Below are 20,440 nucleotides of genomic sequence, written 5' to 3'. Positions count from 1 at the left end.
TCACCCTATCGCTAAGGGAGAGCTTTTGAAAGGAAAGCTAATTTCAGCCGCTTGGATCTGCAACCCTGTTCTTTTCGGTCACAACCCACAGCTCATGACCATAGGTGAGGGTAGGAATTTAGAGCGATTGGTAAATTGAAAGCTTCACCAGGATAGGCCGGTGCAGTCAAAATCAATGCTGACGCCACACTGATCCCCCTGTTGATCTCCTGTTCCGTCCGCCCCTAACTCATGAACAAGACTCCGAGATACTTGAACTCATCCACTTAGGGCAGGACCTCCTAGCTGACCCGGGAGGTCTTGCATTTGGAGGTGCCGATACTCATACTGGCCGCTTCACATTCAACAGTGAACCGGAGACAAAGATCAGATGAAGGTAACAGAACCATATCATCCACAAAATGCACACACCCAATCCTGAGGTCACCAAACAAGATACCTTCCTCACCCTTGCTGCACATAGAAATGTTGTTGTTGAAAGTGATGAACAGAATCAGTAACAAAGGACAGCCTTGGATCCTCTTCTCCAGCACCCCTGAGTAGACTTACAGAGATGGCAAGGAGGCTAATTCAACACACTGCTTGTTAAGACCATCCAAAAAAACAGGGAAACCTTGGGAGGTAATTCTGACGGCAGTCTAGTTCATGCTGCCTCCTCATTCTGTCCATAAGGTCCTATAGGACCCACATAGGGTTCCATAGCCAACTTGAACTGGCAAATAAACATTCTTGGCTGTCCTGCAGGTTGTTTGCAGGTGTCACTGCTAATGCTAGATGAAGCTTTGGGAGCCAGTCGTCTTCCTCACAGATTCTGTGAATTTCCTCTAATGGGCAAATTGACAACAAAAAAATGAAGCACAAGAACATATTCATATTCCTTACTTTATTTCTCAGTCAAACATCTATGCAAACCAATAGCCATGTCTGTATTTACATAATGTCTTTAAATAAGTAACAAGGGAGACCCCAGTGAAATTGACTGAAAACAGAATGCAGAGTGGAGTGAAGCTGTTGCCATCTTCATCTTTTTTTTTTTGCTTTTTACTGTAGTAAGGTTGGCTTAAAAATGAAACTATCAGGGCCATTGTAGTTTCAAAAACTGAATGTATGACAGAGAATTCCAAGTCCTAATGCTGATGTTAACTTTCGAAACTGCTAAGCTCAGTGCATAAAATACAAGCGTAGCCATGTGCTTCCTAGACAAAAGTCTGGCAAAATAAACACATCTTGGATCAATCATGTTGACCTAATACATTATTTTTAATTTATTATTGAGAATATCCCACTTGAATGACTTGAATCTGACAGAGTTTAACTATTACACACTTGTAATTCTTTGATTACCTTCAATCGGCCTGACAGTATTTTTTCGATAAATTCTCAGTATGGACATGTGTATCAAGGGCACTAGATGAGATTGGCAGGGACTTCTAATTCTGTTTAGACATGAGCTATAACCATTTGAAGGCTCATCTGACAAGGCCTTGGATTTGACTCATCTCCCCTCCTCTGCTCAGCTGGTGTAGTGGCGGCCATGGTTGAAGCCAGCCTGGTTGTAGTTCTGCCCACCATGTTGGAAGAACTGTTCAAACTGTCCCCCTTGGTTAAGGCTCTGGCCTCCCCTCCCCCCCCAGCCTCCTCCAGGTCCTCCTCTGCCTCCCCTCCACCGGCCTCCTCGACCCCCACCTCTTTCCTGATGCCAACCTCCATCCTGGTGACTCCCTCCCCCACCTGGGTAGCTGCCATCCTGAAGGCCGCATTGGTTGCCACCTCCTCGATAACCCCCTCTCCCTCCTCCTCCTCCTTGGTGACCTACAACATCTTGATAATGACCTTGAGGGTAACCACCCCTTCCTCCTCCGCCTCCATCCCCCCAGCCACCTTGCACCTTCCCCCCCCTGCTTCCCCGCCCACCCCTATCCCCTTGTCCTCCTCCCCTCTCGTATGTCCCACGGCCACCTTGGGAGTAGTGCTCATAACCTCCCCTGCCACCGCCAAAGTGTCCTCCACCCTGGGGAGCGTCCTGGCGTTTCTGCCAAGAGGGCATCTCTGGGGGAGGTGGCTCAATCTCACAGGGCCGCCCCCCCCTGTCAGGCACTCGGCCCATTAAAACCTGAGAAAAGAAAAACGTCTCAATAAAACCAAAAACACCACAAATGTACTAACTATATTCATGCATTTGCACCAAAAACTGAATCTGATCTCCTCTGAAACTCATTATTATCATCATTAATCAAACAAACACAACTTCCTGGGGAAAAACAGAATTCTCTGGTTTTGCAGGGCACTTGGAGATCAGGGGAAATGTAATGAGCTCACCTTATTGATGGCACAAGCAGTCTTCTCCCGGATTTTGCCACTGCTTGTGCGAACGATCTTGGAGAAATCTTGTCGAGTGGCAAGAAGGTGGGCAACAGAGATTTTGCTTTTAGTGCCCAGGACAGAACGCAATGGTTGATAAACTTTGACCAGATTTTCAGCCTGTGCCTAGAGTTGGTTTAAAAAAAAAAGGAACACACAAATCAGGGGAAAAAAAGAAACAGTAAAACAATTGTTATATGGACCATGCTTTCCCTTATTATCAATGATCATTTAATGGGGATGCACACTATATCCAAGGAATCCAAAAGTTCTTCCCATCCTCTGAGCCCTACATTATCCTCCCGCACTTCTGTGCAGGATGGCAGCATCTTGTCAAGATGATTGGAGCTTCCATTTCCGAACATTGAGACCGAACGGGAATCCATCAATATGTGATGGGGCCTGACAAAGGGGCCTGTAACCTTCTGACAGGTTACATCATATAGCCACTTTCCAGTTGCTGCTATTCTTTTAAATCATTAATGTATTAGAGTGAATTTAAAAATGACTATGAAGAAAAAAAAGGGGGGGGGTACGGGCCAGAGGGTTGCATCAGGAAGGGCATCTGGCATGAAACGTTTGCCAAAACCAAAATGCGAATCAATCACAATAACCAGATCATACCGGATCGGTCAAGGCTCGGGTTAACAACGACCACCATTGGTACCGATGATCTACAGGGAACCAATGGAAACTGGGCTACTGTAGGTCAAGGAAGGAGCGGAGGAAGGCTTGTACGGAAGCTGAGAGAAAAGAGGAAAGGCAAGAGTCTGGGACTGAGAGAAGAGACTTTGAATATTGGGACTATGACAAGAAAAGGTAGAAAATTGGTTGACATGATGCAGAGAAGGAAGGTGGATGTACTGTGTGTCCAGGAGACCAGGTGGAAAGGTAGTAAGGCTAGAAGCTTAGGAGCAGGCTTCGAGTTGTACTATCATGGTACTGACAAGAAGAGAAATTGAGTTGGAGTTATCTTGAAGGAGGAGTTTGATAGGAATGTTCTGGAGGTGGAAAGAATGTCAGATAGACTTATGAACCTGAAACTGGAAAATTGAGGTGTGGTGCTCAATGTTATAAGTGGCTATGCCACGCAGATTGGATGTGAGTTTGAAGAGAAGGAGAAGTTCTGGAGTGAGCTAGATGGAGTGATGTTGAATATCCCCAGAGATGAGAGGGTGGTAATTGGAGCACACTTCAATTGGCATGTTGGTGAAGACAATCGAGGGGATGAAGAAGTGATGGACAGACTTGGTATACAGGAAAGGAACATGGAGGGACAGATTGTAGTAGATTTTGCAAAAGGATGAAAATGGCTGTAGTGAACACTTTTTTTCCAGAAAAGAAAGGAACATAGGGTAACTTATAAGAGCAGAGGTAGGAGCACGCAGGTAAACTACATCTTGTATAGACGAGATAACCTCAAAGACATCAATGACTGGAAAGTAGTTGTAGGAGAGAGTGTAGCCAGACAGCATAGCATGCTGGTTTGTAGAATGACTCTGGTGACAAGGAAGATCAGGACAACAAAGGCAGAGCAGAGGACAAAGTGGTGGAAGCTGAGGTGTTTTATGGTTTTCAGGGAGGAGTTGACTTTGGCTCTGGGTGGTCAGGGTGAGCTTCAAGGTGATTGGACAACAACAGCTGGGGGTTATCAGGGAGACAGGTAGGAGAGCACTTGGTGTGTCATCTGGAAGGAAAGTAGATAAGGAGACTTGGTGGTGGAATGAGGGAGTGCAGGAGTATATTGCAGAAATAGGGGTTAGCAAAGAAGAAGTGGGATACTGAGAGGACTGAAGAGAACAGACAGGAGTACAGGGAGATACAATGTAAGGTAAAGATAGAGGTAGCAAAGGCAAAACAAAAGGTGTACAATGACCTGTATGCTCGGCTGGAAAGTGAAGAGAGAGAGCGATCTATACAGGTTGGCAAAACAGAGAGACAAAGATGGAAAGGATGTACAACAGGTCCAAGTGATTAAGGATAGAGAGGTAAGTGTATTGAAAGATGCTAGAAGAGTGATGGGACAATGGAAAGAGTACGTTAGAGAGCTGATGAATGTGGAAAATGAAATAGAGGCAAGAGGTGATGAGGTGACTATTGTAGACAACAAAGTACCAGAGATTGGTAAAAGAGAATTGAGGAAGGCAAAAAGAGCATGAAGAGTGGAAAGGCTGTTGGTCCTGATGATATACCTGTGGGGGTGTGGAAATGTCTAGGAGAGGCAGTGATAGAGTTTCTGACTAGTTTATTCAACAGGATATTAGAGAGTGTGAAGATGCCTGAAGAATGGAGATGAAATATGATGGTGCCTATCTTTAAAAATAAGGGGAATATGCAGAATTGCAGCAACTATAGAGTGATAAAGTTGATCAGCCATAAAATGAAGTTATGGGACAGAGTAGTGGAAACTAGACTGAGAGGAGAAGTCAGCATTTGTGAACAGCAGTATGGGCTCATGCATAGAAAGAGTACTACAGATGCAGTATTTGCTTTGAGAATGCTGATAGAGAAGTACAGAGAAGGCAAGCAGGAGCTGTATTGTGTTTTTGTAGACCTAGAAAAAGCATATAACAGGGTGCCAAGAGATGAGCTCTGGTATCATATGAGGAAATCTGGAGTGGCAGAGAAGTATGTTAGACTGGTGTGGGACATCTATGCTAGCTGTGAGACAGTGGTGCTGTGTGCTGTTGGGTAACAGAGAAGTCCAAGGTGGAGGTGGGACCATCAGGGATAGCTCTGAGCCCCTTCTTGTTTACAGTGGTGATGGACTGGCTGACAAATTAGGTTAGATAGGAATTGCTATGTACCATGATGTTTGCAGATGACATTGTGATCTGTACTGAGAACAGAGAACAGGTTGAGGAAAATCTAGAGAGGTGGAGGTATGCTCTGGAAAGGAGAGGAATGAAAGTTAGTCGAACTCCAGTGGAACAGCGAGGTTATAGGGAGTGGAGAGCAAGAAGCTGGAGGATTTCAGGTACTTAGGGTCAACACTTCAGAGCAAAGGAGAGTGCGGAAAAGAGGTAAGGAGACTGGTTCAAGCAGGTTGGAATGAGTGGAGAAAAGTGTCAGGGGCACTATGCAATAGAAGACTATCAGCCAGAATGAAAGGAAAGGTGTACAAGACAGTGGTGAGACCAGCGATGCTGTATGGACTAGAGACAGTTACAATGACGAAAAGACAGGAGGCAGAGCTAGAGGTTGCAGAGATGAAGATGCTATGGTCCTCTTTGGGAGTGACCAGGATGGATAGGATCATAAATTAGTTTATCAGAGGAACAGCACGTGTTAGATGTTTTGGAGAGAAGGTCAGAGAAGCCAGACCGAGATGATTCGGTCATGTACAGAGGAGGGATAGTGAATATATTGCAGACGGATGCTAGAATTGGAGCTGCCAGGCAGGAGGTCTCAGGAAGACCAAAGAGAAGATATATGGACGTAGTGAGAGAGGACATAACATTAGTTGGTGTGAGAGAGGAGGATACAGAGAATAGGGTTAGATGGAGATGGTTGATTCGCTGTGGTGACCCCTGAAGGAAACAGCCGAAAGAGGAAGAAGAAGAATTATTGCAAAGAAAACACAGTATTAGATTGGAAAGGATCAGAATGTGTAGAAAATCTGCCAAAGCAAAGCGAGCACAATCTCTATGTTGCAGTTCTTTTCCTATGCACTTATCAACTGGCACTAAACCAAAGCACACCACTTTAATACAAGCATTTGGGTGTGTTTTATAAATTATCATTCATATAGGGGACATTATTTGTGTCTCCTAGACTTCACCTGACGGATGCTCCGCTAAAACAAGAAAGACAGCACTGCTGTCAGGCCAGTTCGCCTATGACTCACACAGGAGCGCTCAGGTCTATCTCTCTCTTTAGCTGTATGTTCTTAAAAAAAAGCAAAATGACAAGAAGTTACAAACTAGAGGGATTAATCTTTATCTGTGCACTGACCAGCTCAGCATATGTCTGGGTGTGTAAGATTGGCTCATTCTCTGTTATTGATGAGCAGATTGCTGATAGCCACATGCTTACATAAAAATTAGTCGGAAAACGCAATTTTTCGGATCTAGTTAAAGTTTTTGCAGAAGCTCTATTTTTCTTTGATCAACTTGCTTGAAGCATAATTCACTGTCGTTTCTCTCTGATCTAAGCTGTCATGTGACGAAGGTCATAGACTATATAAATTTTTATAGACGATCAAATGGTTCCCAATAGGAAAATGTTGTTAACTAAATAAATACAGAAAAAATAAATATAAAAATAAGATAAATAAAATAAAACAGAAAAATAAACCAGTCTGTGTTGGACAACACTGTATTATTTAGATATTAAATACATCATATCTAGTATTATATCAAGCCTCTATAGAAGGGCATATTCAACAACCAGTTACCTTTACCTCTGAAAAGTTATGATTCTCACCAAACAGTCCAAAATGGTGGATTCTGAACACACTATCTAATTCAAATTGTTGGTGGTAGATTTGGTGATACTTTCATCACTAAATGTGATAAGATGATGTTTTTATGTTATATAATTGATAGTTTTTACAAACATGGTGCAAGGTAGTAAATGATTTGTTAGTTGGTACTGAAAATGGGATATTGTGATTTCCTAAGAATGTTGTTGAAGTGATCATTTGAAAATGTAAAAAAATGTTGTAGTGTTGGATATTGACATTTATTGGTTTCCTACCTATCTAAATCATTATTGATAATTATAGTGAGAAATTAATATTATCAGTATCATGACATAGATGACCGCATTGATTATTAATAGTAACATATACAGTAACTAAAGGTAAATTGAGCAAATTAGAGATTTTAGCAGTGTTTATCAAACTGGAAGCCCCTTTCATTAATCAGTTCTAAAAAACTGTCTCTTGTTTTCAGAAAGGTTGGTGACCCCTGGAATACACCCACAGTGTAGATAGCACAGTCACACTCAATACAGTCATTACTTGTATGTGTAATCATACACCCACTCCGCAGAGCTGTTGTCATCTAATTTTATCAAACTCAACCTTTATTATGATTATAAAAGGAGAAGTGAAAACTATCAACCTTGGACTTAATATGTATTTTTTGCACATTGCCTAATGTTTCAAGGAGTCTGAAACAATAAGCCTGTCTGTGTATTTCCCACTTACTTTTGCCCTGGCTGACCATCCAAAAGACTGCACTGTCACATCAAGACGCTTCAGAAGCATCTTCCTCCTCACTTCATATTCATTCATAAGGGTTTGATTGATCGCCTCTACTTTTTCCTGCCAAAGAGAAAAAAAAAATAGTTATTAATCTGCAGCATTCATAACTTTAATTATCATAACTGTAATTCTTTACTTTAGGATTTACCATGTGCACCGGTCCAAAGTTTTTCTTCATCAAAGGTTCTCCTACATGGTGTGCCGGAACCCGACTCATTGCTTCCTTCAGCTTATAAATAAGAGCATGTGGGTATGAGTAGTGTCCGTGCACAATACACTTAGGAATACATCCATCAATCAGTCCATCAGTCCATTCTTTTCCACTTATCTGGGGGCCAGATCACAGGGGTAGCAGCTGAAGAGGAGAGGGCCCAACTTCCCTCTCCTTGGCTACTTTGTCTAGCTCTTCCAATGAATCCCCAGGAATTCCCAGGCCAGCTGAGGAACCAGACCCTCCAGCCTCGACCCCAGGGCCTCCTCCGAGTGGTACATGAGCAAAACACCTTCCCATAGAAGGGTCCAGACGGGATCCTGACCAGATACCTGAGCCACCTCATCAACATCACATAATCTGGCTCCTTGGATTTTCAAGATGACCGATCACCCTATCGCGAAGGTAAAGTCCAGACACCCTGCAGTGGAAATGCATTGCAGACGCTTGTATTTATGATCTGGTTCTTTCGATCACTACCGGCAGCACGTGACCATAGGTGAGGTAGAGTACATAGAGCCATTGGTAAATCGCCCTTTTGGCTCGAATCTTCTTCGCCATGACAGACTGATGCAGAGTTTGCATTATCACTGAGATCTGCTGCAGAGATCTGCTTGCAAATCTCCCGCTTCATTCTTCCCTCAGAAGACTCCCCGAGATACTTGAACTCCTACAGTAGGGAGTAGGCTCTCATACCTGATCTGGAGGGGGGCACTCAACCTTTGTTGAACTTCAGACCATGGATTCTGATTTGGAGTTGCAGATTTTCATCCCAGCCGCTTCACATTTGGCTGCAAACTGCTCTGCTGAGAGCTGGAGGTGATGGTCAGATGAAGCAATCTGCAATCTGCAAATAGCAGAGACCAAATCCTGAGGTCACCAAAGCAGATCTCCTCAACACCCTTGCCGAAACAGAAAGTCTGTTAATGAGCAGAATCATTGAGAAAAGCCAGCATACGGAGTCTAACCCGCACCGAAAATAAATGCAACTCACCACTGTCAACTTACAGACCAGGCTCTTGCCTAAGTCAAACATGAACTGAATGCCCTATATAATGGGATCCGGTCCACCATACTCCTTCTGACCCTACTTCTGAGCGCCCCTGAAATAGATCTTTCCAAGAAGCCATGGCCAAGTTTTTATCTTTGCCACCACCACACCCGCATGCCACTTGGCCTGCTGGTACCAGTCAGTTGCCTCCAGAGCCCCCCAGATCAAAAAGCCCCAATAGGAAATGTATTTCAGCATGATGGCATCCCTCACTGCTGGTATCCACCAACAGGTTTTGGGGTTTCTGCTTAGACAGGCACCAGCCACCTTACGACAGCAGCTTCAGTCTGCAACCTCAACAATGGACAGATGCATCAAGGTCCATTTGGGACGGTGGTGGCGGAAGAGGTTGGGGGACTTTTTCATTTCATGCTCTATCGCTTAACTTACTAACTACACAACTAATGCTACAGTGTATCGTTAAATTTAACTTGCACACTATACTACACCCCCTGCGTGAGCTGCAATGATCAGGAGCTGGGGTAGTGACTGAAAGAATCATATTGAGGATGCAAGCAGCCGAAATTAGTTTCCTCCGCAGGGTGGCCGGGCTCCCCCTTAGAGCTCAGAGTAGAGACCAAATCCTCCACAGAGAGGAATCAGATGAGGGGGGTCGGGTATATGGTCAGGATGCCTCCTGGACACCTCCCGGGGAAGGTCTTCAAGGGATGTCCATCTGGGAAGAGACTGAGGGGAAGACCCAGGACACACTGTCGAAACTATGTTTGAAGGCTGGCCTGGGAACACCTTGGAGTCCCCCCAGAGGAGCTGGACCATGTGAAGGGGTAGAGGGTGGTCTGGGCCTCACTGCTCTGGCTGCTGCCCCTGTGACCTGACACCAGATAAGCGGAGGAAGATGGATGGATGGACCATGTTATATGTTATGGTTCAACTTATTTTAGCAACTGAGTGAATACCAGTCCTCTTTTTCAAACAATCAAACCATCCCAGCCTGGCTTTGAATGACTAAGAACTATCTAGCCTCAACTTTTGTTCCAGGAACAACCCTCCTACAGGGGAACCTTTTAGCTTTAAATTCACACAAGCAGTAAGGGACCCTGGTAGGAATGCAAGCGTCTCCGATGCATACCTTACGTATAACACTAAAAAATATACCACCATGAAGGACACATAGACAACACAGCCTTCATCTTCCGTATCATAGGAACAATAACCATTCACTACCAAATGGGTTAAAGAAATTTTATTTTCTCCCTGCACTCCTTCATGGTGTGAAAACCCCTTCCATTAGCTAACTCTAATTATTTTTACGAGAACGTTAATGTTCCGCTAGAAGCTGTGAAAATCCCTCTGTGGCGTAGCAGGCCACAAGAGCTTGAACCTCTTTGTCAGTCTAGTTCTCACCGATTGTGTGCTATTTTTTCAAAGTCACAAGAAACAACTTATCAGTGACAATAGTTTTTAAAAATGGCAATCCACAAGAAGTATCTGGTCATGGCAATGGCTTTTAAGTTCCGCTAAGCACCCAAATCAGGGTGAACAGTTCTGATGGAAATGTTAAAAGACCCTGCCTGAAAGTAGGAGCTAAAATGGTTCTATGAGCTGAGGTCCTAGTTTCTATCCTGTCCAAATGCACAGGAAAACCACCCCATTCCTCAAAAGCTTCTAGAAACTGTAAAAAGTTCCTACTGTGTGAAAACGGTTTATGACCCTTGGCTGGTCTTGGAACACCTCACGATTCACCAAGTAGAGTTGGATGAAGCGGCCAGAGAGAGGAAAGTCTGGGTCTCTCTGCTTAGGCTGCTCCCAAACCCAGATAAGCGGTAGATGATGAACGGATGGATGCATGTTCTTTGTTTTGTGATCTGATGGTTTGGATTAGATTCAGGGAAAATTATTGTCCTTTTGTTTTGACACAGTCCACACATGATGGGTTACAGGATCTGCTTTGAGTGAACCTTTATCTTTGGCTGCATATATGGAGAAGATTTTTGAGGACAGCAAATTTTGTACATCATTCTACAAAGAGCAGTGGGAGAGTTGATATTGGGAAAACACTTTCTATCTACCATTTAATACAACATTAAAAACAAAATTAATGCCATTTGGTTTACCAATAAACTGACCTTTTTCTCAATGCCACTGAAAAACTGGAACATGGTGATGTGTGCTGGTGGCTTGGACATGCCCAATGCCATGCAAATTCCCTTCAGTTCCTGGAACACAGGGCTCCCTGATTCTTGGGCTTTCTTCAGGGGTTTGCTAATAAGGATCATCTTGGAAGCCTCTAACTCTGACACCAGAAAAGCTGAAAACATAAAATGTACTGCATTACAGCTACAGCATGATGACGTTTGAGAAAGTCCTTCATTAACTACTACAACTACTGCATTTTTTGTTAGAAAATTGTTGCTGTCAACAAATGGTTTCCAAGACACCTCCTCGAAAACTGGAGCTCTATCCATTCAAGAAGACAGCCAAAAACTTATGTTCATCTATCAGGATGACCCAATCTAAAACTGACCTGAACCAAAAAACACACAGCTCACTCTGTCCCCAAAAGAATATAACAAAGAGAACAGAAAGAGGTTTAAGGTCTAATACTTACAGGCTCTTACAGAACACTATTAAAACAATAGTGCAAGGTATGCAAAACAACTCTGGCTTTCATGCCCATATCCCAAAAAAAGGAAAATATTCAGCACACGAGCCCTGTGAGACAGTCTTGGTTAACAAATTGTTGGGGTCTTCAGAGTTAGTCATATGATTTTTCCGAGTGGAGGAGGGGTAAAATTGTAAAATGCAGAAAGCATAAGGGTCATTAAACTAGATTATTAGAGATGTTCAAGTGCACGTATCATTTTTTGATCTTAGGGTTTTGAAGATACCGGGGACTGATAACCTTTAAAATTTTTGTTTAAAAGTAATGCAGCTGTGCTTTCACAATAGGATTATCACAGAACATGTTGTACACAGTTTGAAAGAATGAACCATTAAATGGTGAGACTGGATTATATAAAAGTTTTAGTCTGACACCCATGAAATTAGAGATCCTGCCCAGAGTGGATTAGCTAAAGTGTCTTGTTCTGGTCCGGGATAAGGGAAAATGGAGCAGGAGATCGGCAGGTGGATCGGTACAGCCTCAGCAGTAATGTAAACTCAGCAACGGTCTGTTGTGGTAAAGAAGGAACAGCACCAAAAGGCAAAACTCTTAATTTACTGGTTCATCTACATTCCTACCCTAACCTCTGTTTACGTGCTGTGGGTAGGGACCGAAAGAATGAGACCATGGGAACCAGTCGAAAGTGCAGTCAAAATGGCTGTCCGTGCTTTCTTTTAAGGAATGGTTGAGAAGCATCAGGGAGGGGCTCAGAGTAGATCCATTTCCTCTCCCTATAAAGAGGGGCCAGATCACATGGCTCAGATTGCCTCCTGGCACCTCAGTGGAGAAGTGTTCAGGAGAAGTAGGCCCTGGGGATGCTGGAGGGACTATTTCCCTCAGCTAGCCTGGGAAAACCCCAGGACTCCCCCAGAAGAGCTGTCAAAGTAGCCACTGAGAGGGAAGCCTGGGTCTATATGCTTAGGCTGCAGTCTCCGTGATCCGATCCCAGATAAGAGGTAGTAAATGGATTGAGGGACAGCATAAAATTATCTTAGGGTAAATCATGGGTTTTTAAACTTTTGGTATTGCAGAAACAATAAGTAATAAAAAGACTAAAAAAAGAGTTGAAGAAAACTTCCTTGAGGCTGCTTCGCATCACCCAACTCACTGATACTCAAAGTGGCATTTTGCCACAGAAGGACAAGAGTAACTGAAATGGATATCAGGTTCCATCCAGCTCAAACCTTCCACACTAGTCTTGATACAGCAACAGACTTAAATTATTCAGCTGGCAATTATTTCAATTTACATGAGCAAGAGTTATCATACAAAGAAGGAGAAGACAGTCGTTCCTGTTGAGAAGCCTCTGGGTGACATCCCCACTGGTGAGGACGGAGTAAGGACAAGCCAGCTCTGACAGTAGGCCGCTCACCTCCAACTGGAAGCTCTCTGCCTCACTTGGACCTAGGACACATAGAACAATGCTGGGTTAGCTTTTACACACAGGTGATGTCAAAGACATAACACACAAATGCACACAACACACTGAATGCACCCTTTCAGCACCCTTCAATCAGTCATGTCAGTATTTTCTGTCCTCAAAATTAGGAGACTGAATATGTTTAACATTTCAAGTTGCCACTTTTGTTTCATCATAATTTTCTATTTATAGACTTCAACACGGCCATTCCCCACAAAGTCACCGACAAATTTCCACCCTTAGCCTGCACCCAACTCTCTGTGACTGGCTCCTAGACTTCCTGACTGGCAGACCCCAGTCTGTCAGGACAGGTTACAGGGCTTCAACCAACATCATCAAAAACAGGCACTCCTCAGGGATGTGTCCTCAGTCCCATCCTCTACAACTTATTCACCCAGGAGTGTGTCACCTCCCACAAGAACAACACCCCTAACACAGACTGTTCACACACCTACCCTCTGGCCAGAAGTGCAGGAGTGTGAAATGAAAAACAACAACTGGTTAAAGAACTCGCAATACCAAAATGCCATTAGACTACTGAGTTCCTGACAGGAGTCAGGGAGGGGGGGGACTAACGAGTTTCACGCCACTAAAACATTTATCCTCGTCACATCTGACCGATGAAATGACTGGGAAAATCTGAGGCCGTTCAACTCCTACACCAAAGAAGACGACTTTGATTGTTTTAATGCGCAGCACAAGATAGCGATCAGCTAGCTGGTGCGGCTTATATTGAGGTGCGCTCAAAAGTCCCAAAATTACGGTAGTTGTTTTGCACCAAGCATGCTCACACATAGCACAGAGCAGGATAAATGAAATGCAGTGAACAAACCCTCAAGAGACACCTTTGAAAAATATATATCAGGGATAAGAAAGGCGGTGAGAGACAGAGATAATGAGACAAACGAGAGTCACCCGAAAGCTAAGACAAAGGACATATGACAGGGTGTATGTAGTGCTTGGCTTCACTGTGACTACAGTGGGAGATGAGGAAAGACCGGTGTTCACTGTGAGCTGAGAGTTGAGGTTTCATGCTTCAAAGCCCGCTTTGAAAAGCTGCACACTGCAAAACGTGCTCATTGTAGCAATTACTCAAGACTTCCTCATTTTGATTTAAAAAAAAAAAAAAAAAAAAAAAATCAGTGCAAATTGTTTTATTAATTTTTATTTTGTAGGTTAAAACGTTTTATATATTGTGCTCCTGAGCTAATGTTCCTGATCAATTTAAATTTATTATCATTATTTATTGATTTTATATAATTTTATTTTTCAGTTTTAAATGGTTTGGTCATTCAAAATAACAATTTTACAGACAAATAGCATTATTTATAGTTGCGGCAGAAAGTGTGTGTGTGTGTGTGTGGGGGGGGGTTGTCTTCTTCCTAAGTGGGCTGTAACAGGATTAACTGAGAAGCACTGAATTAGATGAACCTGATCGTTCACTTTTCTGCACTTTACATTCAGCACAGCTGGTGCTATATGTAACTGTTCATATAACTTAACTGTATACATACTATACCTTGTGAGTTTGGACACTCAAAGCTGCACTCAACTTTCAAGATGTCAATCTGCACTTTCTCAACTTGCATACATTAACTTGCATTGTGTGAACACAACTGTTTACATTTCAATTTGCACTCTCTCTTTGAACCTGCACATCCTGCTAATACGGTTTACATTTCTGTGCACTGTTTACATTTTGCTGCACTGTTACATCTGGCTGCAACAGTACATTTATTATTCATTCATTGCTCCCTGTCTGGCAAAATAAGAATTTCATTGTAAAGGAAACCATTTTTCCAGTCTGTACATATGACAATAAACGGTTTGAACAGTTATTTATAGAACGAGCGATTTAAATGAAAACAGTAATCAAGGTTGGGTGATAATGACACTAATAGTTGGGTGTAGCAGTGATTATTTATACTCAAGTTAAATCAGGGGTATCAAACATATGGCCCGCGGGCTGGAGCCGGCCCGTAAGGAGGTTCAATCAGGCCCGCAGTATAATTTAAAAGTGAAAAAATGCATAAAAGACAAGGATTTAATTTTTTTAATTAAATGCAATACAAGAATTTTCCACTAGAGTGCGCACTATTTTGGTCAGAGTAGAAGACAATCCGCATCACTGAGACAGACCAATCAGCAGATGTTATCAATGCGCCATCTGCTGCTTGCTACATCGTTGTTTCTACCCTGCTCTCTACCTCCCCGCTACTCTCTCAATAGCCAAAATGTTGTTATCAAAACAGAGAAAAGTAGATTAAGAGTGTAGAATTTTTAAAGAAAAATGGACTACATCCTATTTATTTACAGAGACGCATGGGAAACATTTGTGCTTGGTGTGTTTGCAACAAGTTTCGGTATTTAAGGATTATAATATTCGGCGCCACTACAAGACTCATCACAGCAAAAAATATGACAGCTTGCAAGGACAAATGAGAAGAGATAAGATCAACGAATTCCTGGCGGGTCTAAGAAAACAGCAGTCCACATTCACCGATAGCCAAGAATCAGTGAAGCAGAGGTAAAAGTCTGCTACCTATTTGCAAGCGAGAATGTGCAATTTAATGTAAGTCACCAGCTTCACTACAAACGAGTATGGTGGAATTCTACTGTTAATGCAACGCCATACATTTTCAGTATGTATGTATGTGTATGCATGTTTCATGTATGAAGTTTGCACATTTACAGGACAGGTGAACACTTTCTTCCTCACACATTTAATAGCACTCTTTTTAGTTTGTAGGGTGTAGGCAGGGATTCAATTTAGATTTTATACGCACATGTGTAAATGGTTTAAAAATCCCTTTCTTTATAAGTCTCATTTAATCTTAAAGTGCATTACTATATTTTTCAATTATTTGTTAAAGTTTTGTGCCTTTGTACGATCACTGGGATCAGTTGCAATGCATACATGTGAATGATAAAAGTAAATTACATGTTTTTCTAAGGAAATGTGTGGTGTTTCATGAAATGTTTTGTAAAAGGATTGTTCATTAAAGTCCAAGATTTTCCTAATGTACTTTTACTTCTTTACACCAAAACAGAGGAAACACATGAAATTTTGCTTATTTATTGCTGAGTATGCTATTATTTTAATGGTCTGGCCCACTTGACATCTACCTTGGCCGTATGTGGCCCGCAATGAGAAATGAGTTTGACACCCCTGAGTTAAATAATATAAAAGGAAGTATTATCTGGTCATAACTGGGTTTTCGAAAAGTTACGAAAAGTACACACTAAAAACTTTAAAGGGAGGATAATGATGTTATTTAAAGGTTATTTTAAGGTTGTAAGAGAAATATGTAATGCAGCCACAGGGCGGCTCTGACCCGTGTCTCTCCAAGCCTGCCTCGGGGGGGCACGGAGCAGTGTCTCTCTGTGCCGGTCCCAAGCCCGGATAAATGCAGAGGGTTGCGTCAGGAAGGGCATCCGGCGTAAAACTTTTGCCAAAACCAAACATGCGAGTCAACCAAAACTATACCATACCGGATCGGTCGCGGACCGGGTTAACAACAACCACCATTGGTACTGATGACCTACAGGGTATTAATGGACATTGGGCTACTGTGGGTTGAAGAACAAGAACAAGAAGAGGAGGAGTGCGTGTTCGGAAGCAGAGAGAGAGGAGGAAAGGAAAGCGTCTGGGACTGAGAGTAGGGACTTTGAATATTGGGACTATGACAGGAAAAGGTAGAGTTGGTCGACATGATGCAGATAAGGAAGTGGGATATACTGTGTGTCCAGGAGACCAAGTGGAAAGGTAGTAAGGCTAGAAGCTTAGGAGCAGGCTTTAAGTTGTACTATTATGGTACTGACAAGAAGAGAAATGGAGTAGGAGTTATCTTGAAGGAGGAGTTCGTAAGGAACGTCTTAGAGGTGAAAGGTATGTCAGATAGACTTATGAGTCTGAAATTGGAAATTGAAGGTGTGATGCTCAATGTTGTTAGTGGCTATGCCCCGCAGGTGGGATGTGAATCTGAAGAGAAGGAGAAGTTCTGGAATGAGTTTGATGAAGTGATGCAGAATATTCCCAGAAATGAGAGAGTGGTAATTGGTGCAGACTTAATGGACATGTTGGTGAAGGCAATAGAGGGGATGAAGAAGTGATGGGCAGATTTGGTATCCAGGATAGGAATGCAGAGGGACAGATGGTGGTAGATTTTACAAAAAGCATGGAAATGGCTGTAGTGAATACCCTTTTCCAGAAAAAACAGGAACATAGGGTAACTTATAAGAGCAGAGGTAGGAGCACGCAGGTAGACTACATCTTGTATCGACGAGGTAACCTGAAAGAGATCAGTGACTGCAAAGTAGTTGTAGGTGAGAGTGTAGCCAGACAGCATAGGATGATGGTTTGTAGGATGACTCTGGTGACAGGAAGATGAAGCGGACAAAGGCTGAGCAGAGGACAAAATGGTGGAAGCTGAAAAGGGAGGAGTGTTGTATGGTTTTCAGGGAGGAGTTGAGAAAGGGTCTGGGTGGTCAGGGTGAGCTTCCAGATGATTGGACAACAACAGCTAGTGTTATCAGGGAGAAAGGTAGAAGAGTACTTGGTGTGTCATCTAGAAGGAAAGTAGATAAGGAGACTTGGTGGTGGAATGAGGAAGTGCAGGAGTATATACAGAGAAAGCGGTTAGCAAAGAAGAAGTGGGACACTGAGAGGACTGAAGAGAACAGACAGGTGTTCAGGGAGATGCGGCGAAAGGTAAAGATAGAGGTAGCAAAGGCAAAACAAAGGGCTTATGATGACTTGTATGCTCGGTTGGATAGTAAGGAGGGTGAGAATGATCTATACAGGTTGGCGAAACAGAGAGATAAAGATGGAAAGGATGTACAACAGGTCCGGGTGATTAAGGACAGAGAGGGAAATGTATTGACAGATGCTAGAAGAGTGATGGGAAGATGGAAAGAGTACTTTGAAGAGCTGATGAATGTGGAAAATGAAAGACAGGCAAGGGTAGAAGAGGGGACTACTGTAGACCACAAAGTAGCACAAATTAGTAAAAGTGAAGTGAGGAAGGCATTGAAGAGGATGAAGAGTGGAAAAGCAGTTGGTCCTGATGATATACCTGTGAAGATGTGGAAGTGTCTAGGAGAGGCAGCGGTAGATTTTCTGACTAGATTATTCAACAGAATCTTAGAGAGTGAGAAGATGCCTGAAGAATGGAGACAAAGTGTGATGCTGTCCATCTTTAAGAATAAGGGGATGTGCAGAATTGCAGCAACTATAGAGGGATAAAGTTGATGAGCCATACAATGAAGTTATGGGAAAGAGTAGTGGAAACTAGACTGAGAGCAGAAGTTAGCATTTGTGAACAGCAGTATGGCTTCATGCCTAGGAAGAGTACTACAGATGCAGTATTTGCGTTGAGAATGCTAATAGAAAAGTACAGAGAAGGCCAGAGGGAGCTGCATTGTGTTTTTGTAGACCTAGAAAAGGCGTATGACAGGGTGCCAAGAGAGGAGCTCTGGTATTGTATGAGGAAGTCTGGAGTGGCAGAGAAGTATGTTAGACTGGTGCAGGACATGTATGCCAGCTATGAGACACTGGTAAGGTGTGCTGTAGGGGTAACAGAGAACTTCAAGGTGGAGATGGGACTCCATCAGGGATCAGCTCTGAGCCCCTTCTTGTTCGCAATGGTGAGGGATAGGCTGACCGATGAGGTTAGACAGGAATCCCCATGGACCATGATGTTTGCGGATGACATCGTGATCTGTAGTGAGAGCAGACAACAGGTAGAGGAAAATCTAGAGAGGTGGAGATATGCTCTGGATAGGAGAGGAATGAAAGTTAGTCGCAGCAAGACAGAATATATGTGTGTGAATGAGATGAACTCAGGTGGAACGGTGAGGCTGCAGGGAGTGGAGATCAAGAAGCTGGAGGATTTCAGGTACTTAGGGTCAACATTCCAGAGCAACGGAGAGTGTGGAAAAGAGGTGAAGAGACGGGCCCAAACAGGTTGAAATGGGTTTTATTTCAGCCAGAATAAAAGGAAAGGTGTACAAGACAGCGGTGAGACCAGTGATGATGTATGGCCTAGAAACCGTTACAATGACCAAAAGACAGCAGGCAGAACTAGAGGTTGCAGAGATGAAGATGTTGAGGTTCTCTTTGGGAGTGACCAGGATGGATAGGATCAGGAATGAGTCTATCAGAGGGACGGCACATGTCCAATGTTTTGGAGAGAAGTTTCACAGAAGCCAGACTGAGATGGTTCGGTCATGTACAGAGGAGGGATAGTGAATATATTGGTAGACGGATGCTGGAGTTGGAGCTGCCAGACAAGAGGTCTCGAGGAAGACCGAATAGAAGATTTATGGACATAGTGAGAGAGGATATGAAGGTAGTTGGTGTGAGAGAGGAAGATACAGAGAATAGGGTTAGATGGAGAAAGTTGACTCGCTGTGGCGACCCCTGAAAAGCCGAAAGAAGAAGAAGAAGAAGAAGATACTTTTTTTGTTGACCTGCTGTTGCAAGATGATGCTAACATTCTGGATCTTGAAAGATAAAGGGAAAAAAATTCAGTGTTAATTAATTTCTAGTTACCTGCCTGGTCATCGTCTTAAGTTGTGTTTGGACAGAAATAATTTATTCACAAACACAGATTCAGAAAGACCCCTGCTCACAGTTGGTGGCGTGGACGTTCTCCTCCAGCTGACAGTACAGTCGAAGCTCTGAGACAATCCATCCACACAGTTTAGTGAATTCAGGTGAGTTGGCCCCTCCATTGACAGCAGAATCCAGAGCCCCATCATCCAGCAGTGGGCCTTGGTAACTACAGTGAGACGGAAAGACACACACACACACACACACACACACACACACACACACACACACACACACACACACACACACACACACACACACACACACACGCGCGCACATTAGTCTCTGCCAGCCCCCGTAGCATCGCCTGCAATGCTGAAAATGTCTGGCAAATGTTGTTTTCAAATGTTACCATCAACTATTAAACTGGGCAACACAATTTGAAACCCAGTTAGATCAAGACTCCAGACTTGTTACAGAAAATTCCATTTATAGCGGATACGACCTATATATCTATATATATATGAATACACACAGTGGAAAAATCTAACAGCACCCAGTAGCCGCTTAGCGAGCTACGCAGCGCTACAATCTGAATGAAGACACAAAAACTGGGGTAGCATTCATTCACTCACCCTAAATCTTCAAGAGATACAAGAATGTCATTCTCCATATCAATCTCTTCTTAATACGCTAATATTTACCTATAGTCAAATTTGATCTTAACATCAGCCAACTCAGCCGATACGTTTAACTTCTACTTATTCTTCGTCTGACTTAATGTCAGTACATCACACGTTTGCTCTGTGCTTTACTGCCACCTACTGGTGGGACCTCCACCTACTGGTGGGACCTGACAATGCAGAGGAAAATTGTCAATTCTTTTTTCCTCCATTACCCGGTAACACATTATTTTTGGTTCCATTCTTTTTGTCATTCAAACACACACATTCAGGAATAAAATCCATGACATTGTTATTTATCATGCTATTAAAAATGAAAGTGTAACTAC

General features: G+C 43.0%; 1 protein-coding gene across 1 annotated transcript; it reads right to left on the bottom strand.

Annotated features, from left to right (window-relative positions):
- Window positions 1–865: 865 nt before the first annotated feature.
- tslig3a (tRNA splicing ligase complex subunit 3A) lies at window positions 866–20,203 on the bottom strand. The gene is made up of 8 exons (XM_086165180.1): window positions 20,064–20,203; window positions 19,509–19,657; window positions 12,725–12,859; window positions 10,920–11,101; window positions 7,719–7,799; window positions 7,514–7,630; window positions 2,320–2,487; window positions 866–2,113 (listed from the first exon to the last, which is right to left on the bottom strand). The coding sequence occupies exons 1-8, from the start codon at window positions 20,099–20,101 to the stop codon at window positions 1,514–1,516; spliced, it is 1,470 nt and encodes a 489-aa protein (XP_086021306.1). The 5' UTR covers window positions 20,102–20,203; the 3' UTR covers window positions 866–1,513.
- Window positions 20,204–20,440: the final 237 nt, after the last annotated feature.

Source organism: Fistularia commersonii, chromosome 2, assembly GCF_037954325.1.
Source record: "Fistularia commersonii isolate RoL2024-O1a breed Wild chromosome 2, RoL_Fcom_v1.0, whole genome shotgun sequence".
In the NCBI taxonomy this organism is placed as follows: domain Eukaryota; kingdom Metazoa; phylum Chordata; class Actinopteri; order Syngnathiformes; family Fistulariidae; genus Fistularia; species Fistularia commersonii.
Note: the sequence above shows the minus strand (reverse complement) of the source record. Positions and strands in the feature narration are given on the sequence as shown.

What these genes read in the sequence shown, in the direction of transcription:
- tslig3a (XM_086165180.1), bottom strand. Translation starts at nt 20,101, where the DNA reads ATGGAGAATGACATTCTTGTATCTCTTGAAGATTTAGG. An exon ending in CGACTGTCTTCTCCTTCTTT is followed by an intron (nt 11,102 to 12,724) that starts GTATGATAACTC and finishes TTATGTTTTCAG; the next exon opens with CTTTTCTGGTGTCAGAGTTA. An exon ending in TCAGTGGCATTGAGAAAAAG is followed by an intron (nt 7,800 to 10,919) that starts GTCAGTTTATTG and finishes CTTATTTATAAG; the next exon opens with CTGAAGGAAGCAATGAGTCG.